Here is an 18,343-nt window from a genome sequence, read left to right as displayed (position 1 = left end):
AAGCCACGGTTACTCAGCAGCAGCCACACCTCACGAGCCTCACCACTAGGGCCAAAACCCTCTTCTCCCCCCACACTTACGAAAAGACGACTGCTTCTCCCCCAATAGGCTTAGACCGACCCGTAACCACACATCCGAAATCCCAACACCACACCTTCACAATTCGTGATATCGACAGAATTTACCGACACGCCAACTGACTACGCAGCAATCCTTCACGACAATCCCTATCAACCCCCCCCCCCCGAAAATTAGCCGAAAATGACGAAAGGAACTTCGTGAGTTTTTTTCCCTTCATACCTCACCCCGCCCAGTTTTGGCCCGAGAAGGGGAACTGCTGCTGGCGGGTTTTTTTTTTGTCTGGGAGATATGGTGGGCTAATTGGTCGTCTACACACAGCTCGTTCGGAAAGCGCCACGTTAGTTCAACCCCTCCCCCACCCTCCCCGAAATTCCCCCCTCTACGGTCCGAGGAAGTTCTGGCTGTAGCGGTAGCAGAGCAGAGCAGCGAGTAGAGGGAGAGGGAGAGAGTGTGTTGGAAACGTGAAAGGATGGGAAGAAGACGGATATTGACGAGCTCCTTGGAAACCTACAGAACAAGTCGCACACTATGTGCCGTCGCTGTGGTCGCCGCTCTTTCCACATCCAGAAGCACACTTGCTCCAGCTGTGCCTACCCCGCCGCTAAGACCAGGAAGTGTACGTCGTCTCGACCGTTCCGCAGCCGCCAGCTCATCATCAAGATATGAGGAGCAAGAGAAGAGAGAGAGAAACGGAGAAAAACTAACAGAAAGCAGACAACTGGTCCGAGAAGGCCAAGAGGAGAAAGACCACCGGCACCGGCCGTATGAGGTACCTCAAGACCGTCAACAGGAAGTTCAGCAACGGCTTCCAGCAGGGCGCTCCCAAGGGTGCCCGTGGCCCCATCGCAAACACCGTCACCGTCGAATAAACGAAAAAAAACACCCAAAATAAAAACACCCAGGGGGCATTTTTTCTTTTTTTTCTTCCGGAATTTTTTTTTTTCGTGGTTACGGTTGGTTGGTTGGTTGGAAGGAGGGGGGATTGTGTAGAAAAAGTTTACCAAATAAACGGAAATACTGCAATCACACCACCACAAAAAATCAAAAAGTTTGGGGGTTATATCTTCGTTTTTTTCCCGGCAGGGCTTCTTGTAGTGTAGAGGGGGGTGGGGTTTGGGATTTGTTCTTGCGCTTGTGTGAGCTGCTTGTATATGGGCAGCTATCTGTTGTTTTTTCTCGCGCTAGTGTTCAATCGGAGTTCTTTTTTTTTATCCTGGGAAGAATCGGAGACTTGGTTTGGCATTTGCGAGAAGGTTCAGGGGCTTCATCTACAGCTGCTACGTACGCTACTACGGCCGGGTTCTTGTCGATATACCCGAAATAATCAATCCACCTAATATCTCAATTTTCTGGTGATTCGAACTGTCGATAACTCTAGAGCCACGATTGATATCCCATGACTGACCAAAGAGGAATGGTCGGTATTACAGTGATCATAAATAGGAGCTCTTTTAAACTTGTTTTTATGCCAGCTTTACTCTTCACTACTATTTAGATCCAATCGAGCCTTACGTTTGCTGCCCTTATTTCTGATGCCCAAGCTCTTTCTACAAGAGCTATTGCTCAATGATACATGTTATCATATAACCCAATTGAACCTTAAGTGTTTCTGATGAAAATACCTTTCTACCGTAGCTATTGCTCGACATCAATGAGACTTCCTGTGCTGTCAATTGCACGCTATGCTGCTATATGTTTGTCCTTCTGCCAGCGTTTCCAATCCCCAAGCTCTGCCCTTTAATTTCTTTACCATAGCGATTACCCAATAATACATGTAGTGATATAAAACCCGAGCTCTCCACTGTATGCTACTATTTATTCCATGTCTCTCGCCAGTGTTTCCGATACTCGAATTTCCTATAATACATGTAGTTATTGCTCGAATCGATAGTAGTGGCATGATCCTTCTACTCTTATTCCTGATGCTCGAGCTCTACCCATTTCATCGTTCTTGAACCTTACTAGTATGTCTTTTACCCCCATTTCTACTCTAATCCCGATCTCTGCCTTTTTTTACTATTTACCAATCTCACCTTATTAACATCCAATCTCACCTTCTGTCGCAACAGTCCCGTCTAACAGCGACGTTTAAAACCTCTTTCGGAATCGAAATGCAGTACTACCGGTGCCCAATCTAATCAGACGTACGCAACAATTCCTAGATTACATGTAGCTGTGTCTCATCGCTCATCTAGATGGAGAGGTTCGGTCTTTCCTGTAATTTACAATTCGCGGCCTTAGTTTGCCTTTCTATTACAGCTACATATAAGCATAGTCGCACGAAGCTCCATTGAGCTGCTATATACCCCTTGAGACCTTGAGACAGAGGGTTCATTGGTAGGCCTGATTCGGTACTGCGAGTGAGACATTGATATTGTATTCTGATATTGTATTGCGTTCGATTGGTATTGAGGTGGATATGGTTTTTACTACACGGCGTAAATTTCTTGATATTTTTCGGCCATTCCAGGTCTATATCATATCACTTTTTAAAGCGATCAAGTCCTCACATATAACCCCCGCCCCTATTGGAACTCAATTTCAGAGCGCGCTCATTCACACACCCCACTACAAGCACCACGTAGATATCGATTAAAAGTTAAGTCATATTCCTAAACTAACTATAACCCAGCACCCCTCAGCACCAACACCCTCTACGCAGCCGGAGCCGGCGGCGCCGGCGCAGTACTCGACGCCGCCTTGCCCATGCTCGGGATAAACAGCGGCAAGTAACTCTGTCCGCACCGTACCCATTAGCTATCCCTCTCTCTCTCCCGCCTCTCGCCGCACAAGTCAAGGGGGGGGGGGGGTGAAAAACATACCATTGCCAAAGCCATAACACTCATTCCGACACTAAAGTACGCTGGCTGCTTCCCGCTGGCGACCTGGCCCGGTGTCTCGCTGAGCCAGCCCTGGATGGCAAACACGACGGCCGTCCAGCCGATCATCTTGTTGCGCGTGAACATTGCGGCCATGGGCAGGGTGGAGCCGATTGTGCCTGGTGGGTGGCAGAGTTAGTTATTGTCTTGTGTGGGAAGGTAGAGAGAGGGAGGGAGGCGAGTGGTACTGGTAATGTCATTTTCTTCGGCTTTGGGCTCGGTGGGGACGTAGGGGATTACTGAGGTGCGAGGTTAGTATACTGCTACATAGTGGTCAGTAGAGAGAGTGGGTGGGGGAAGGCGTACTGAGGTCCGCGCGGCGCTGGTCTTTGAGTGTTTTGGACATGTTTGGAGGCGTGAGTGGGCGAGTGTGATGCTGCGGTATATCGGAGTGGAGTGGTGAAGTGAAGTGAAGCTCAGAGTGATCACAGCTTTGAGTCGCAGAACAGAGTGTCAAGTATTAAAGCCAACCCTGGATAAACCCGGGGAGGCCACCTGGGACGTTTGGCCCTGCACGGACTGAGATTAAGCCTAAAGCACACACTCTCGCGCATGCACAATATCTGCACAAAAGGGCTCAATTGCAGTCTCCACATCTCCACGAGCCCGTCTCTGCGCAGACACAGCTGTTTCATGCATTTGGTGCTGTCCGTGTGCCCGTTTGTGCCCGTTGGCCCGTGCCCTGTCTGAGTCCCCGCCAAGAGTTCGTGGGAAAGAAAATAATTCCAAAGCCTCAACTCAACTCAATTCAACCCAAAAAACTTTCCTTCTACACACTATCACGAACCAGCGGAGGAAAAGGACAACAAAAAAAAAAAAAAGGAAAAGATGTCACGCACAAAGATGAGAGGCCCGGGCCGAGGTTCGGAGAAGAAGGACAAATTCCGTGCAACGAAGCTTGTAGAGAAACTGGCTGCCGCTGAGAACACCACCGCCGGAGAAGAGCCTGCGGAAGGGGAAGACAAGAAGAAAGCAAAGAAAGAGAAAAAGGACAAGAAGGAAAAGAAGGAAAAGAAGGAAAAGAAAGACAAAAAGCCCGCTCCTGAAGCTGCCGAATCCGCAGCCCCCGCCGAATCTGAAGCACCCCCCACCGCCGCTCCTGAGGACGCCTCCAGCCCCTCCAAAAAGCGCAAGCGTGACACCACCACCTCTGAGATCGAGATCGACGTCACCCTCCCCGAGCCACCCTCCAAGAAGGCCCTCCGCAAACTCAAAAAGCACCCCGACCTCGCCGACAAGCTCATCAAGCCCTCCCCCGTCGCCGCCCCCGGCACCACCCCCAAGCCCGCCGAAGAGTTTCCCGAACACTCCTCGCAGGCGCGCTCCAAATGGGGCATCTGGATCGGCAACCTCGGCTTCTCCACGACCCGCCCGCAGCTCGAGGAGTTCCTCACGCGCCCGCCGTCCACCATCCAGCGCATCGAGGTCACGCGCATCAACCTGCCCACGGACCCGCACACGAAGCGCAACAGGGGCTTTGCCTACATCGACTTTGCGAACCAGAAGGCGCTTGACTACGCGCTCACGCTCACGGAGACGCTCTTCCTCGGCCGCAAGGTGCTCATCAAGAACGCCAACGACTTCTCCGGCCGCGGCAGCGGCACAAACCCCGATGGCAGCGGTGGCCCCGTTAAGCTCGGACCTAACTTGGCGAGTAAGCCGCCGAGTAAGATCTTGTTTGTGGGCAACCTGGACTTTGCGACGACCGACGAGGACCTGAAGAGCCATTTTGCGTTCGCGGGGCCCATCCAGAAGATCCGGCTGGCGACGTTCGAGGATACGGGCAAGTGCAAGGGGTTTGGCTTCGTCGACTTCGAGGACATCGACTCTGTGAAGCGCGCTATGCTGGGGCTGTCGGCGGAGGAGGAGGCGGCGAAGGCGGGGCTGGAGGGGAAGGAGGAGGAGGAGCTGGCGAAGCGCCAGAGGAAGAGGAGGTTCTTGGGGACGAGGCAGATCAAGATGGAGTATGGCGAGGACTCGAGCGTGAGGTACAAGAAGCGCTTTGGGAAGGAGAGGCCGGATGGGGAGAAGGAGAGGGAGAGGGGGGAGAGGGTCGAGGTGGAGGAGCGCGAGCCTCGGCAGAAGAGGGCGCCGAGGAAGGAGGATGATTGGGCGGAGAGGGCGTGGGAGGAGAAGAGGCAGAGGCAAGATAAGAGGGACTCGAACCCCGGCGCGGTGTACAGTAATGATGTGAGGAGGACGGGCGCCATCACGGAGAGTAAGGGGACGAAGATGAAGTTTGACTAGCGTGGCCCGAGACGATCGAGTGAGCGGCTATGATGCGCGGTAAAAAAGTTTGTCGATTTTTTTTTCTGATTTTCTTTTTTTCTACCCTTCCTTTGTCTTTTTTTTTTTAGCTTCGTGGAGATAAATGGAGGTAATTAGAGGGGTTTTTCTAGCCGTGGGAAATGCATACCAGCTACATAGTCTGTTCTCCATGATGCTCTTGTTCGTTCTTCTTTTGGTGAGTGCCTTTGTACATGTGGCACTCGTTTGATCTGGAAAAAAAAAACTAGGGGAGATGGGCATTAAATTTCCACATCCCCTTTGACCCGCCCAGTCCCGCCGACCCCTGAAGCGTCACCTCATCACCGGCGAAGGAAGATGAACAAGCTCAAATCCAGAAACTACAGAATCCCGAGTATATCTCCATCATGGGACTTCTCTAGAAGCCCCATACAAGGGTTTATGTATACCGAGTGATATCTCATGACCCCTTATTATACGGCAACTCGCTATGAATATCCATGGTGTAAGGCTCTTGATATAGGTTTGTTTTAACGGAAGTATCTTTTGAGGATTAGTCTATCCATTAGGAGGCCTAGAAGGGATTGACGTCCTTGAAATACTCCACCGGCTTTAATTCCCTCATATAACGTCAACGGCCATGTAGATACCACGATATCCTTAACCTCCATTGTACATGCATACACATAACAGCGACTACATAGCTACAAACACAATAGCCATTTGCATCCAACCTCCACACAGGACAACACCCCCGCGCCAAGTTAGATCAGTGCCGAGCGGTTTGGTATATAGAAAGCACTTGCGCAACCTTGAGGACCGGCGCGCATCAGCGCCTGTTCTGTCACAATATATGTGGCCGTAGATACCTATCAATGGGGTTATTATTTCCCCGCGCACCAACCAGCCCCGTGCATAACATAACCCAGCCAGCTAGCTAGCTGCGCGTGCAGAAGAAACCTCAACCTCGCCGCCGGCCTCTTGTATGGAGAAGAAGAAGAAGAAGAAGGACACATAGCATAGCATAGCATAGCATAGCGCAGACTCGATCGAACGAACCCTGAATATATAGCAACTACCTACCTACTGTACATACATGTAGTTATCCCACACCTGGCCTGAGTACCCAGCTAGCTAGCGCAGGGAGCTCGAGAGGTATCTCTATGTATGTACATAAACACGAAGAGGAGAGCTGTAGCTGTCGCTGTAGCTGTTGGGGACTAGGACTAGACTACATGATTGACCAGCCAGCGGCCAGGGTAAGGGGTGGAGATGATTGAAAATGCGCAAAACACGCAGCACGCAGCACGCCTGCTAAGCATCTTTTTTTCTCGTCCGTAGATTTTGCTGGCGCTAAATTTGTTCATAAGGGGACCCTAACTGCCCAGAAGTTATAAAGGAGTGTGGGTGTCTCTGTTTAGGAATTGGGTTTTTCACTTTACGACACATAACACTCGTTGGTTCCTTAGGATGAGCCAAACTCCAGAACTATGATCAGAACCAAGAAGCTGCACAGCCAAAGCTATTCATTACAGACATAACTACTAGCAAGAACCCGGTATCTACCTGCACCCAGCGCACTGACAAAGATTCCAATCTACATACAACAAATACCCCCGCCCCCCACCCCCCAACCCCCCAACCCCCCAACCCCCCAACCCTTATAACTTCGCCCTGACCTCCGCATTCTTCTTCGCCTCCTCCTGCGCCGCCTGCTCCTTCAACACCCTCCTCAATATCTTCCCACTGACGCTCTTCGGGATCTCACTAATAAACCTAATCCCGCCGCGCAGCTTCTTATGGTTGGCCACCTTCTCATCAATAAAGCCCAGCAGCTCCTCCTCCGTCGCCGCCGCGCCCGGCGCCAGCACCACATACGCCCTCGGCACCTCCGTCGCAATCGCCTCAATATGCACGCCCGTGACCGCGCAGTCGGCCACCTTCTCATGGCCCAGCAGCAGGCCCTCCAGCTCCGCCGGCGCCACCTGGAAGCCCTTATACTTGATCAGCTCCTTGATGCGGTCCGTGATCCAGAAGTTCCCATCCTCATCCTGGTGGCCAATGTCGCCCGTCTTGAAGTACCCATCGGGCGTGATGGCGTTCGCCGTCGCCGCAGGGTTGTTGTGGTAGCCCAGCATGATGTTCGGGCCCTTCATCCACAGCTCGCCCGTCTGGCCAGGCGCCAGCTCCGTGCCGTCCTCGGCCACGTATTTGGCCGTCATGTTTGGCAGGAGCGTGCCGACGCTGCCAATCTTTGGGCGCCACACGTGCCAGGGCACGGTGTGTGTGGTGGGCGAGCACTCTGAGAGGCCGTAGCCCTGCTTGACGGGATCTTGAGGCGGGTGTAGAAGGCCTCGACGAGCTCCTTTGTGAGCGGGGCGGCACCAGAGTTGACCATGCGCAGGGAGGAGAGGTCGTAGTTGTCGACGATGGGGTTCTTTGCGAGAAGGAGCACGACGGGCGGCACGACGTACGAGTAGGTGATTCTGTACTCTTGCACGAGCGCGCAGAACTTTGTGAGGTCGAAGCGGTCCATGACGACTGTGGGGAGGCCGACCCAGAAGGAGACGTGCATGATGCACGTCAGCCCGTAGACGTGGAAGAAGGGGAGGAAGGCGATGAGGCGGTCGTTTTGCGGCGTCAGGTTGCCGGATTCGCCGGCTTCGACTTGGAGCTGGTAGGTAGGGTTAGTTAGTTTTTGTTGGACATTGCAATTGCTTTTTGGAGGAGATGTGGTTGGGGGGGGGGGGGGGACTTACTACGTTGCAGATGAGATTCGTGTGGCTCAGCATGACACCTTTTGGCAGCCCGGTGGTCCCGGAGCTGTAGACCAGGAAGGCAACATCTTTGGATGGGTTGATCTTTGTCCGCCTCCACTTTACGCTCGTGGAGGGGTCAATTAGATCTTTCCAGTGCTTGAACTCGGAGCTCTTCTTGTCTCCTACCAAGATGATGCGGTCCTTTGGAATCCCAGCCTCCGCGGCAGCTTTGGTAGCTATGGGTAGGAAGTCCACTAATGTAGCAATTGCCTTTGCGCCGCTGGCCTTGAGCTGGAACGCAAGCTCCTCGACCGTGTATGTTGGGTTCGCGGGTGTGATTGTCCCCGATGCCCACATAGTTCCCCAGATTAGTGGCGGTGTGTCAATATTGTTGGTACTTGAGGGGGGGAGGTTAGTTATTTTTGGCCAATTAAGGAGCTTGTGTGGTGGTGGTGGTGGTGGTGGTGGACCAACCTGAAGACTGCTAGAACGTCCCCTTTGCGCCAGCCCCATTGCGACTTGAGGCCTATCCCGAAGGTGATGGCCTGCTGGCGGGTGTCGGCGTAGGTGAGTTCGCGTTTGGTGTTGCCGTCAATGTAGATTACTGTGGATCATAACAATGTCAGTATAAAGTTTGCAATTGGAGTTTATTATTCTCGAGGAGGAGGAGGAGGAGGAGAGTGCATACCATGGTTATCGGGGTACGCTTTGCTCTCCCGCTCGAACAGGAACGAGAAGATGTCCTTGTCGGGGATTACTACTGGCTTGTGTAGAGATTCTGAAGGCATTGTGGTGGGTATATATTTTTGGTGTAGCTGTCGACGTCTCGCACTATATTATTATTCTTGCTTCCACGGGATATTCTAGAGAGCAAGAAGGAAGAGGTGGTGGTGGGAGAGGTGGAGTTTAAGCAAAAAAAAAAAAGATGTTGACGTGGATATAGATAATAGACCGAGGATGAACGAATCTGTGCAAGACAGACCTCCCAAGCCATCTCGAGCGTCACTGTACCTCGGCCCCGGGGACGGCTCCCTATAGCGCTAGAGTATTAATACGCTTAGTTGCGGGGGAAGCTCTCTACATCGCAGATAAAGGTTGGAGGGAGACCGAGATGTCTCTTCTGTCTCACAACTGGGGGGGGGGGGATTCCACAACTCGGATAACTCCGCCTAGTTGGGAGTCCTTATCACCGCGTTGTGAAGGATTTCAAATCATGGGGGTGCCCAGGCACGAGCATCATCAAGTTGCATCGCACATGTATGTACTCTACCCACCTGCTCTATCTTTCTCGCAGTCCCCTCCGAGAGAGAGAGAGAGAGGCTTGCCAGCGTGGGTAATATTGTCGGGAATGTTGTGTGGGGAAGTCGAAACCGGTTTGGGCATTGACAGAGTCTGGGGTTTCCCGAATCCCTGCGCCTGCCTGTCTAGTACTCTACCTAGGTAGCTTGTAGCTTGTAGCTAGGTAAAGTAGAGTAGCCCACGGATCCCGGCACGCCAGGGCAGATTGAGATCTGAGTGTCGATCAAACGTTTCTGCTTGCTTGCAGTCGGTCGAATGACTTTCTGTGACGGAGAACCGCAAAAGTCGTTCCTCGACATGAAGTGATTATTATTTGCTTCTTCTTCTTCAAGGTGCAAATCTTGGTTCCTTGCAGGGAGGGGAAGCGATCTTGACACTCTTGAGGCTCAGCAACAGCTCTGTTGACTATGAGCTTGGCGTTCCCCCCGCGCGGGCGTTCAGCCCCGGTTTTCGGCTCTCCCCGCCGACCGCCCGGAGACGGAGACGGAGACGGATACCTACAGGCCCCATGAAACATTCGTTCGGACAGCACAAGCTGCAATGCCCGAGAGGGAATTAATTGGGAATGATATGGGTTCTTTAGACTTATGAGAGTTGTTTGATATATGAAGGAAGACACATAAGAAGACCAATTCTTCGAGGCCTGATGTGTATATCCTCTTGGAATGTTTGAAATTCACCAAGTCACGTACTCCAAAGTGCATTTATTTGGCGGATTGCTCATATTAAGCAAACTGTGTTTTATCTCAGCTTACAAACATGAGCGCAGTGCTTTTACTATACCAGCACCATGATCCCAAAATTTCTCTTCAACCAATTGCAAGTCCATGTATTTACAGCACACACTAAACCCAACATGGATACTACCTCTTGGCACAGTCCCGCAGTCTGATTATCGCGATAATCACCAACCCTCCCACCTTCAAACTCCCACCACCAAAAACCCAATCCACCAACCCGCCCTCCACTCAATTGCAACCCCGACACCCCTCCGACACCCAGAATGGCCTCCCCCCTCCGACACCTCGCCCTGCGCCACCTCCCGCGCACCACCACCACCACCACCGCCTCCTCCTCCCTCCTCACAACCCCACAGCGCCGCGCCGCCCGCGCCGTCGACATCCGCCACATCACCACCCGCCCCTCCCCCGCCATCCTCGAAAAGTACCGCGCAAAGCTCGACGCCAAGCTCAAAGCCGAGGGCGTCTCGTCCTTCGACGAGCTCAAGGCCGCCTACAAGGACAAGATCGAGCAGCTGCGCAAAGAAGCCGCCATCGAGCTCCCGCGCGCGCCCGCCGCCGTCGAAGCAGGCCTCGCGCAGCCCCCGCCGCCCGTCCCAACCCCCGCCGTCGCCGAGGCCGCACGGAGAGCCAACGCGGTGCCGGGGATAAAGTCGCTGAGCAGCTATGTGGACGTTGAGAAGCTCCGCGCGCTGCCGGGGCCGAAGGAGATTGAGTTTATCTGGAGGGCGCGCTTCGTCGGTGATGGGGACAGCCTGTGTGCCGCGATCCCACACGAGAAGTATGCAAAGATGGAGGCGGACGCTAAGAAGCACCCCATGGTACGTACCACTTACATCGCCCCGGGGGGGCCTGCGCATTCAAGCCGATCGACCGCTAGCTAATCTAATCTAACCATCTACACTCCACAGTTCATCCTCCCCCTCCCACGCGAAGGCCAAGGCATCGAAATGCAGTTCCTACAGTGGTCCTTCCCATCATCCACCTCGTCGACCATGATCTTCACCTCTCTCGCGCAGTACCGGCTTCACGGCGAGTTCGCCGTCCCCCACACGACGCTGACACACCATCTCGAGCTCGCGCACGAGAAGGGCGTGGTGCTCGCGCAGGGCAGCGTCAACCGCGATGCCGGCGTCAGCGCGGACGAGGCCCGGCTGCTGCTCATCGCGCTGCAGAAGTTCTACGGCGCGGGCGGCGACGAGACGGGGCTGCGCAGGAGGAGGCTGCTGGAGATGTTTAGTAGTGGTGATCGCGCGTTTCGGGTGGAGGATTTGGTGGAGGAGGTGGAGAGGATCGATTAGTGGTGGTGGTGGTGGTGGTGGTGGTGGTGGGTGCGTAGATGGAGTATTGTATTTGTGGATTGTATTATTGTATTTCGGGAAAAGGGACTAGGGGTGTAGATTGTAATATATGGATATTGGGAGGGAAAAATGGAATATATCTCTTGTTAAATTAGGTCTTGTTTTTTCATATCGTTCAAGCTCAATACCAAGCCGTCACCATTACAGACTCTGAAATCATTGACCCCCCATCCAATACCAAGCCCGAACCCGACATCCCCTTCTCCACCACATCCAAACTCCGAAGCTCTTACTTAATCCATCCCTTCCTCCACCGCAACCGCATCCCAACCCCTGCCGGCTATCCGGCACACCCCCCCCCCCCTCCCTCCCTTTCGGCAACTCTTTCATTTGTAGGAAGCCTCGGTCTGGGAGTTTAATGATTAGTCGTCGGCCCCCGAAATGTGGACTATTGGAGCATGAATTATCACTCGTTCCTTTTTCCTGCGGAGAGGAGTGCGGTTGGGCGTGTATGATCGGGGATAGGGTAAAGTGCTGCGGCGTTTAGGTGTTGCGGTCTGTGGTGGTGGTGGTGGTGGCGGTATGGGGTTGGGGGGGGGGGGGGGGTGCTGTGTATATCGGCCGGTATTGCAAATTGATTGATTGATTGATTGATAATTCATTCATTGTATATACGCTATCGGCTGGCCGGTAGAGATGTAGGTGTAGGTGTGTGTGCCTGGATCGCATTTAACTGTCCGGGAAAGAAAATTAATAAGAATTAAGCGCACAGCTAGTATCAGCAACGACTATCACCCAAACCCTTCGGACCCCCCGGGCCCTCGGTATATAGGGGGTCAAAAGTGCGGTGTTTAACCTGATGAGTATGTAGAATTAATTTGATATTACGCTTGTATATATGTATGTACTTCTGTTCTCTAGGGGGTCTAGAAGCTATTAATTGCAGGAAGGGGATCGGCCTAGGGGATTTAATAGGATATAATGCGGGCAGGTATCTGCATAAATGAACTGTTACGAATTAGAGCTACATGTATGTAGATGATGAAGTATAATAATCGTAATGACGGTCCATATATGTGATGAATTGGGCGAAGAAGCTACCACATGATAATTGGATTATGGCGATATCGATTGCAAGCTCTACTCTATATATTGATCTGGGCCATGCATACACCTACAAGTCCGTGACACAAACTCGACATGGCCATCCAATATATATCAGTATATCACTAACATTGAAATCCTCGGCGTCCCCCCCCCCAACCGCTCACGCTCATCATGGTAAGCCGGTGGGCCTGTATTAAGAGTTCCGGAGCCATCTGGCAAGAAAACATCTGCACGTAGTATGCAAATTCATTCAAATTCCATTTAGGTGTCCAAACTCTTAATTCCGTGTACGTTCTCTGAGATCGAGTGTACTAACGGCCAACCCACCAACCGACAGTACCCACAATCTACAAATGTTCACTAACGGCGTCGCATCGAACTTGACGATATACCGTATATACCGCTGGTGATTCTTGCCCCATGCATGGCGACTCGGTTTCTCGTATAATCTGTCGACAGTGTATACGTCGCCCAATGGGTCATAGGCAGTCACGTCCCATCACTGTCATCGTTAATCACCCGTCACTTCTAATCACTCCTCATCGCCCGTCACGTTTAATCATTACATATCACCCGTCACTACAAAACCCCCCACTGCCTATCGCCCGGTAACTGACCTAAATGTGCTCCCCAGCTGCAGTTCCAAGAAAAGTTGAACTTTTCATCGACTTTTAATTTGCACTAACCATCATGGCTATAGTAAAAAGGTCACATGACCAAAAGTCTCGAGACTTTGACGAGACTAGACCATTGTCTCGAGATTTTCAAGGCCTAGTCCAAACGATACAAGACGAGACAGGACTTGGGGTAGTCTCGTCTCGTCTCGTCTCGTGCCAATCACTAAGATTCACTGTCTATCACCCGGTAACTCCATCACCTAAACCGCAATTCCCGGATATAACTGCACGAAATATTGGCGCTCAAGGATAAGAAGACTGGTATTAACGGGGATACATTCTTTCACAACTTCTGGTACTACTCGTTTCAACTCGATCGTTGCGTTGGCTGGTAGAAATCAAGTTGTGTAGTTTACAATAAGGTGTTCTTTGAGTATCCGAACACCTTATATAGAATCAACAATTTTGTGTCCTAAAGGCCATTAGAACCCACTCTTGTTACTAAGATGTCGCAACAAGTAAAGTACATGTAGTGGAATTATTATTGTTACTATGATTATGGGTAATTTGTAGCCCAGGGCCTGATCGGTTTTTGGAATCGATATCGGGCCATAACTTACAGAAGAGGCGCTCCTTAGCTCTCGGGATGTAATAGGCCTATCGGCATACGCTGAGTACATAGATGCTCTATGAGTCCCATAGATATCAGACAAGCTTTGTCCTTGACTCAGAACCCTTGTCGCCCCCCGGCACCAAAACCTCCAACAAAGAAACTCCAACACCACCCCTAACCCCCACCCCACCCCCCTACCCCAGTCCGTGCATGCGCAGACTCACTCACTCCGGAGGCAAGCAAGCGCCCATGATGTGGCACCATCAACCCTCCCGTCGTCCCCTTCTCAACCCTGAACCCCAAGCCCTCGAATCGGCAAAAAACACCTCTCGGCGCCAAGAAAAATCTTTCTATATAATCCACCGTCCCCCCGCGCCCCTCTTGTCTCCTCATACTTACCTGGCGACGAGACCCGGCGCACATGCAGGCCAGGTCTCCGGGGGCGATAGAGCCTTCATTGCACATCGAGGGCTGAGCTTCTGCCAAAGGTCTTCGGGCCTTCTGGGTTGCTTAATTTTTGTTTTATAAAAAAGAGAGAGCCTCTCGCCAGTGCCTTCTTTTTTTTCCCCAGTTGCTTCCTTTGGGCGTGCGCCGAGAGGGTGATTGGTGAATTGAGAACATGGCAGATGGCAGTGTGAGTGGGATGATTGTGGGATTTGGGGGGGATATATCTGGGGCTTTGGGGGGTCTTGAATGCTACGGCGTTTTCAATTTCTCTTTGGGCGTGGTCCGAGAGAGTCATTGAAAAGGTTATGCATTTTGGCCCTTGTGGAACTTGGATCTTTGTGGGTTGGTTTTTGGATGGTTGCAGTGATGGCATGAGTTTAAACTCGCCTTCCCGTTTTCTCCAACATCTTTAATAGCATCAGACATTCCTTAAGCCCAAGCTGTGAATCATCCTTCCTACCATAAACATAGGCCCGAAACGTCCCCCAAATTCGCTTACTCCAAGCAACAACCCCCTCGCCTTCCCTACCGGCGATCCTAAGCCCCCTCCCTCCTCCACGTGTCGTGTCGTCGTTGCCAGTTGGTCATAGCGGAAATAATACCCTGAATGCCGCCACGCCGCGGACCTGCATCCTTCCATGCAGTAGCACTCGTGCTCACCGGAGAGGCTACATAAGCTAGGTAGAGTACTTATGCAACCGAGTGACCTTCGATGACTCCGCTGCCCCATATGTACCCCCCCCCCCCATGCCCAACCCCAACCCCATACCCCGCCGTTAGGTAGACATCAACATCACCTCATTTTTTATTTTTATTTTGGGCTCCACTCTGCTGCATCTGCAGTTAGTGGAATCATGCACCACTGCACGCAAAACAAGGCCTCGATATGCACGTATGGTAGACCGGTGATCCTTTTACACTTCTGGCTTACCGGGATCTGCGTACAGTATGTAGGCAGACAGACAGGCAGGTATTGAACAAACTATGATAGGCGCGACCAACTCGCGCGCGTATGGGTTCATTCTGACGACTTTTGTGTTTTGTTTTTGTTTTCAGCCTTCTCCAGGCAGCAGGTTGCGGGGTGTTGGGTTGTGGGGAAGGATGTTGGGGTGTTGTCGTGCGGGGAGGTTGCACGCAGTAGGTAGCGGAGGTTATACAAAGCCACTTGACGTGGTTCTGATTGTAGATTGTAGTAGGCAGGACTTCACTTTTGGATGGGTTTGTGCATCATGTTTTATCACTCGGCACTTGGCAGGCCCTGAACTTTGCAAACAAGCAATATAAAAACGAAAAGAGAGATGTCAGAAAAAGAAAAGAAAAAGGCGTAGTATCGACTACATGCGATCCAATCAAACAGATAAAAGTACATCAATCAATTCATCCAAGGAGTAAGAAAAAAGAGAAAGAAAAAAGCCTAAAAACTATTCCTGTCCCTAAACCTATAGTTACGATTCATCAAAGATCACACATCAGACATCAGACATCCGCCATCCCCATCTCCCTCAACTTTTCATGCAAAAACGCCACCGTCGCCTTAAATCTATCTTCCCCGTTCTTACACGACCCCGAAGCCACATGCTGTCCCATCGCGCTGAGCGACGAGAAGCTCTTCTTCTTCTGCCGCTTTTCCCCTTTCTTTCTCCGGGCCGCCTTACCACCGCTGGCGGTGGTATCCGGAAACGGGCAATGGTAGATCTTCGGTTGATGAACCGCGGACCGAAGATGGGTGCGCAGCCCCTCGAGATTCATAAAATGTCTGGCCCTGGTGGCGGGGCAGAGGGGGCATTTGATTTTTGTTGGCTGCGGTGGCGGGCTGACGATGCTGTCGGTAGATTGTGTAAATACCACGGAGCCGCTGCCGATGGATATTAACTGGTCCATGATGTCGTCATCAGATATGGAAGGTGTCAGGTAAACACCACTCGTAGAGTCACTGGGCGTCAAGTAAACACCGTCTTCAGAGTCACTAGGAGTTAAGTAAACACCATCATCAGAGTCATCGGGGGTTTGCAGATAACTGCCACTCTGGCCATCATCCGAAGACATGAAGTGGTGTTCATAGAGCTGCCCAGAGTTTCTGGGCTTGGCAATAGATACATCACTTTCCCCAGAGTCACTTGGTGTATTGAGATGCCCACGAAGCTGCGCACCGGCCTTAGGCACTAAACCATACCCCTCGTCCGAGTCGGAGTCGGAGTCGGAGTCCGAATCCGAGGCTCTAGAGCGATTAAGAGGCACGACAGTCCCCTCACTCACACCATCGCCCGTCAACGTATCGGTATCAAACTCCTCAAAGTTGCTGTCCAAATCACTAGGCGTAAAGAGCGCGCTGCCATTTATCGATTCCGAGTACTCGGAGGAGGCGAGGGAGATTCTGTCCTGGTTTCGTTTTTCAACTTCAGCCTGGTTTGTGATGATGTTTGTGGGGTCGTTCGCAATGATGATGTTGTCGATAACCTCTCGGTTGATCTTTGAACGGCAGAACCCGCTTTCGATGTGGGTGAGCATTGCATATGACTTTGAAAACGACTTTCTGCAGCCAACTCCTGGGCATGTCATCGGTCCAGTATGCGGGGTGAGCGTCACAGTGCTCAGATAAGTCGAGAGCTCTTCTATATCGCCGTTGTGTTCGACGTGTGCTGGGATCGCTCGGGGCGGATGGATCGTTATGTCTCCCTTGTGCCTCGAAAGGAGCTTTGCGGTTGGGAAGCTGATATCACAATCGCAACAGCGGAACTCATCAAACTCAGAGCAGGTGTTCGAAGCCATGTGACGCTTTCGCGCTCCTTTACTAGAAAACCACCGCTCGCTGACACATCGGTTGCATCTCACTTCGTGTCCTTTTAGATGGGTTTTGGTCTTGTTGTGTGTTTCTATGTCGCGAAATCCTTTCCAACAGAGTTTGCAAAATACACTCGGCACGTTATCACCTGCGGCGGGCATATTATTGCTAGGCCTAGGAACTGTGTTTGAAGAATGCACTCTCTGTGGAGAGGGTGTTGTCTCTGGAGAGAGTATTGCATTTAAAGATAAAATTACGTTTGAGTATGAAGTTGGCGGCATTGCGCTTATAGAGGGCGATGCGTATTGAGAAGGCACTGATTCTGAAGTTAGAATTGTGTTTGTAATTGCGGGGTTCGTGCTTGTCGCGGTTTCTTTATGTTTATGAGTCTTGAGATGGCTCTCAAGTTTCCGTACGTTAGCACGGTTGGTTTTGGCGTCAAATAGCAAACTACAAACAGGGCAACGAAGTGAGGTGCAGAAAGTGTTAACGCAACCCGTGGGTTGAAAGTGTCGGTATCTCGCCCCCTGACTGCTAAAGACTCGAGGACAGGAGTTGCAAGAATATTTAGGACCCAGTTTATGAGGTACCTTGTTATCGTGGGGTTCACTTTTAACCATCCAACAAAGCTCGCAAAATGAAGACCCTTTAGGCATGCCCTCCCCTGTTACCGGGATAGTGGTGATAACAGTTTCTTTTTTTAGGTCTGAATTTTCTTCCCACAGCGCCGCCAATGAAAGCCACTCGTCTTGGTCGTTTTCGTAGGGAGGAGGTTCCCCGCAAAACAAAGTCGTAGGGTCAATAGAGTCAGTTTCTGTTAAGGAACGATCAAAACCGATGTTAGGACGACTAGAGGGTTCCCGAGAAGGCAGTCTTTTAAAACACCTGGCAGCCGCTGCTGCTGGGATAGGAGCTTCGCGGAGCCTCCGATGTAGGCTGAACTCTATCCTAAAATATCACAGCCGTCACAGTGTCCTGGGTATACAGGCATAAAAAAAGACAATTCCGCAATCTTGTAATGGCCTTTATCTCACAGGATGTGTGAGGGCCAGAGATTCCAGGTGGTAGCCCTGAATTGAGCTATATCAGAAGTTCTTGGGAGGCCCTTGGTTTGGGATTATGAGAATTAAAGAGCTTGTTTGTTGGTGCAAACTCGATAACAAGCTCGAGCTCGAGTGAACGCAGCTTTCGTCTTAAGCAATTGTTCCAGAATGCCGACCTCTTGACCCGTAATCAAGATTCCTCTCTTTCCGGCTGCGAGTGTGTTATTTAGTATCTAGAATGTTCACACAGACCTGAAGATGGGATCGCTTACTTTAAAGTCTTGTTAGGATAACAGCAAGCTATGTCAAGGAGAGAAAGCTGGTTGACAAAGAAGGCGGGGTACGAAGCTTTATCTAGATAGCTAAGCTTCAGGCATCCCATAAGCCGGGTTCAGCTGCGGGATATACTAGCGGTAACTAGCCGTTGA

General features: G+C 51.5%; 6 protein-coding genes across 6 annotated transcripts; 3 read left to right on the top strand and 3 right to left on the bottom strand.

The window, feature by feature from the left end:
- Positions 1 to 261: 261 nt before the first annotated feature.
- LAJ45_08532 (uncharacterized protein) lies at positions 262 to 950 on the top strand (the record flags this gene model as incomplete). Its single annotated transcript, XM_046118082.1, has 4 exons — positions 262 to 278; positions 400 to 418; positions 595 to 697; positions 796 to 950. The coding sequence occupies 4 exons, from the start codon at positions 262 to 264 to the stop codon at positions 948 to 950; spliced, it is 294 nt and encodes a 97-aa protein (XP_045968680.1).
- Positions 951 to 2,735: 1,785 nt separating this feature from the next.
- LAJ45_08531 (uncharacterized protein) lies at positions 2,736 to 3,306 on the bottom strand (the record flags this gene model as incomplete). Its single annotated transcript, XM_046118081.1, has 4 exons — positions 2,736 to 2,816; positions 2,904 to 3,079; positions 3,149 to 3,199; positions 3,267 to 3,306. 4 exons carry the CDS (start codon positions 3,304 to 3,306, stop codon positions 2,736 to 2,738), a joined length of 348 nt encoding a protein of 115 aa, XP_045968679.1.
- A 497-nt stretch (positions 3,307 to 3,803) lies between these two features.
- LAJ45_08530 (uncharacterized protein) lies at positions 3,804 to 5,207 on the top strand (the record flags this gene model as incomplete). The annotated part of the gene is made up of 1 exon (XM_046118080.1): positions 3,804 to 5,207. One exon carries the CDS (start codon positions 3,804 to 3,806, stop codon positions 5,205 to 5,207), a length of 1,404 nt encoding a protein of 467 aa, XP_045968678.1.
- A 1,661-nt stretch (positions 5,208 to 6,868) lies between these two features.
- Positions 6,869 to 8,754, bottom strand: LAJ45_08529 (uncharacterized protein; the record flags this gene model as incomplete). The annotated part of the gene is made up of 5 exons (XM_046118079.1): positions 6,869 to 7,451; positions 7,535 to 7,881; positions 7,967 to 8,363; positions 8,441 to 8,570; positions 8,655 to 8,754. 5 exons carry the CDS (start codon positions 8,752 to 8,754, stop codon positions 6,869 to 6,871), a joined length of 1,557 nt encoding a protein of 518 aa, XP_045968677.1.
- A 1,514-nt stretch (positions 8,755 to 10,268) lies between these two features.
- On the top strand, positions 10,269 to 11,306 carry LAJ45_08528 (uncharacterized protein; the record flags this gene model as incomplete). Its single annotated transcript, XM_046118078.1, has 2 exons — positions 10,269 to 10,826; positions 10,917 to 11,306. The coding sequence occupies 2 exons, from the start codon at positions 10,269 to 10,271 to the stop codon at positions 11,304 to 11,306; spliced, it is 948 nt and encodes a 315-aa protein (XP_045968676.1).
- Positions 11,307 to 15,566: 4,260 nt separating this feature from the next.
- On the bottom strand, positions 15,567 to 18,297 carry LAJ45_08527 (uncharacterized protein; the record flags this gene model as incomplete). The annotated part of the gene is made up of 4 exons (XM_046118077.1): positions 15,567 to 17,261; positions 17,463 to 17,815; positions 18,092 to 18,126; positions 18,188 to 18,297. The coding sequence occupies 4 exons, from the start codon at positions 18,295 to 18,297 to the stop codon at positions 15,567 to 15,569; spliced, it is 2,193 nt and encodes a 730-aa protein (XP_045968675.1).
- Positions 18,298 to 18,343: the final 46 nt, after the last annotated feature.

This window comes from Morchella importuna (genome assembly GCF_003444635.1).
Source record: "Morchella importuna strain M04M26 chromosome Unknown Morimp01GS030, whole genome shotgun sequence".
Classification (NCBI taxonomy): domain Eukaryota; kingdom Fungi; phylum Ascomycota; class Pezizomycetes; order Pezizales; family Morchellaceae; genus Morchella; species Morchella importuna.
Note: the sequence above shows the minus strand (reverse complement) of the source record. Positions and strands in the feature narration are given on the sequence as shown.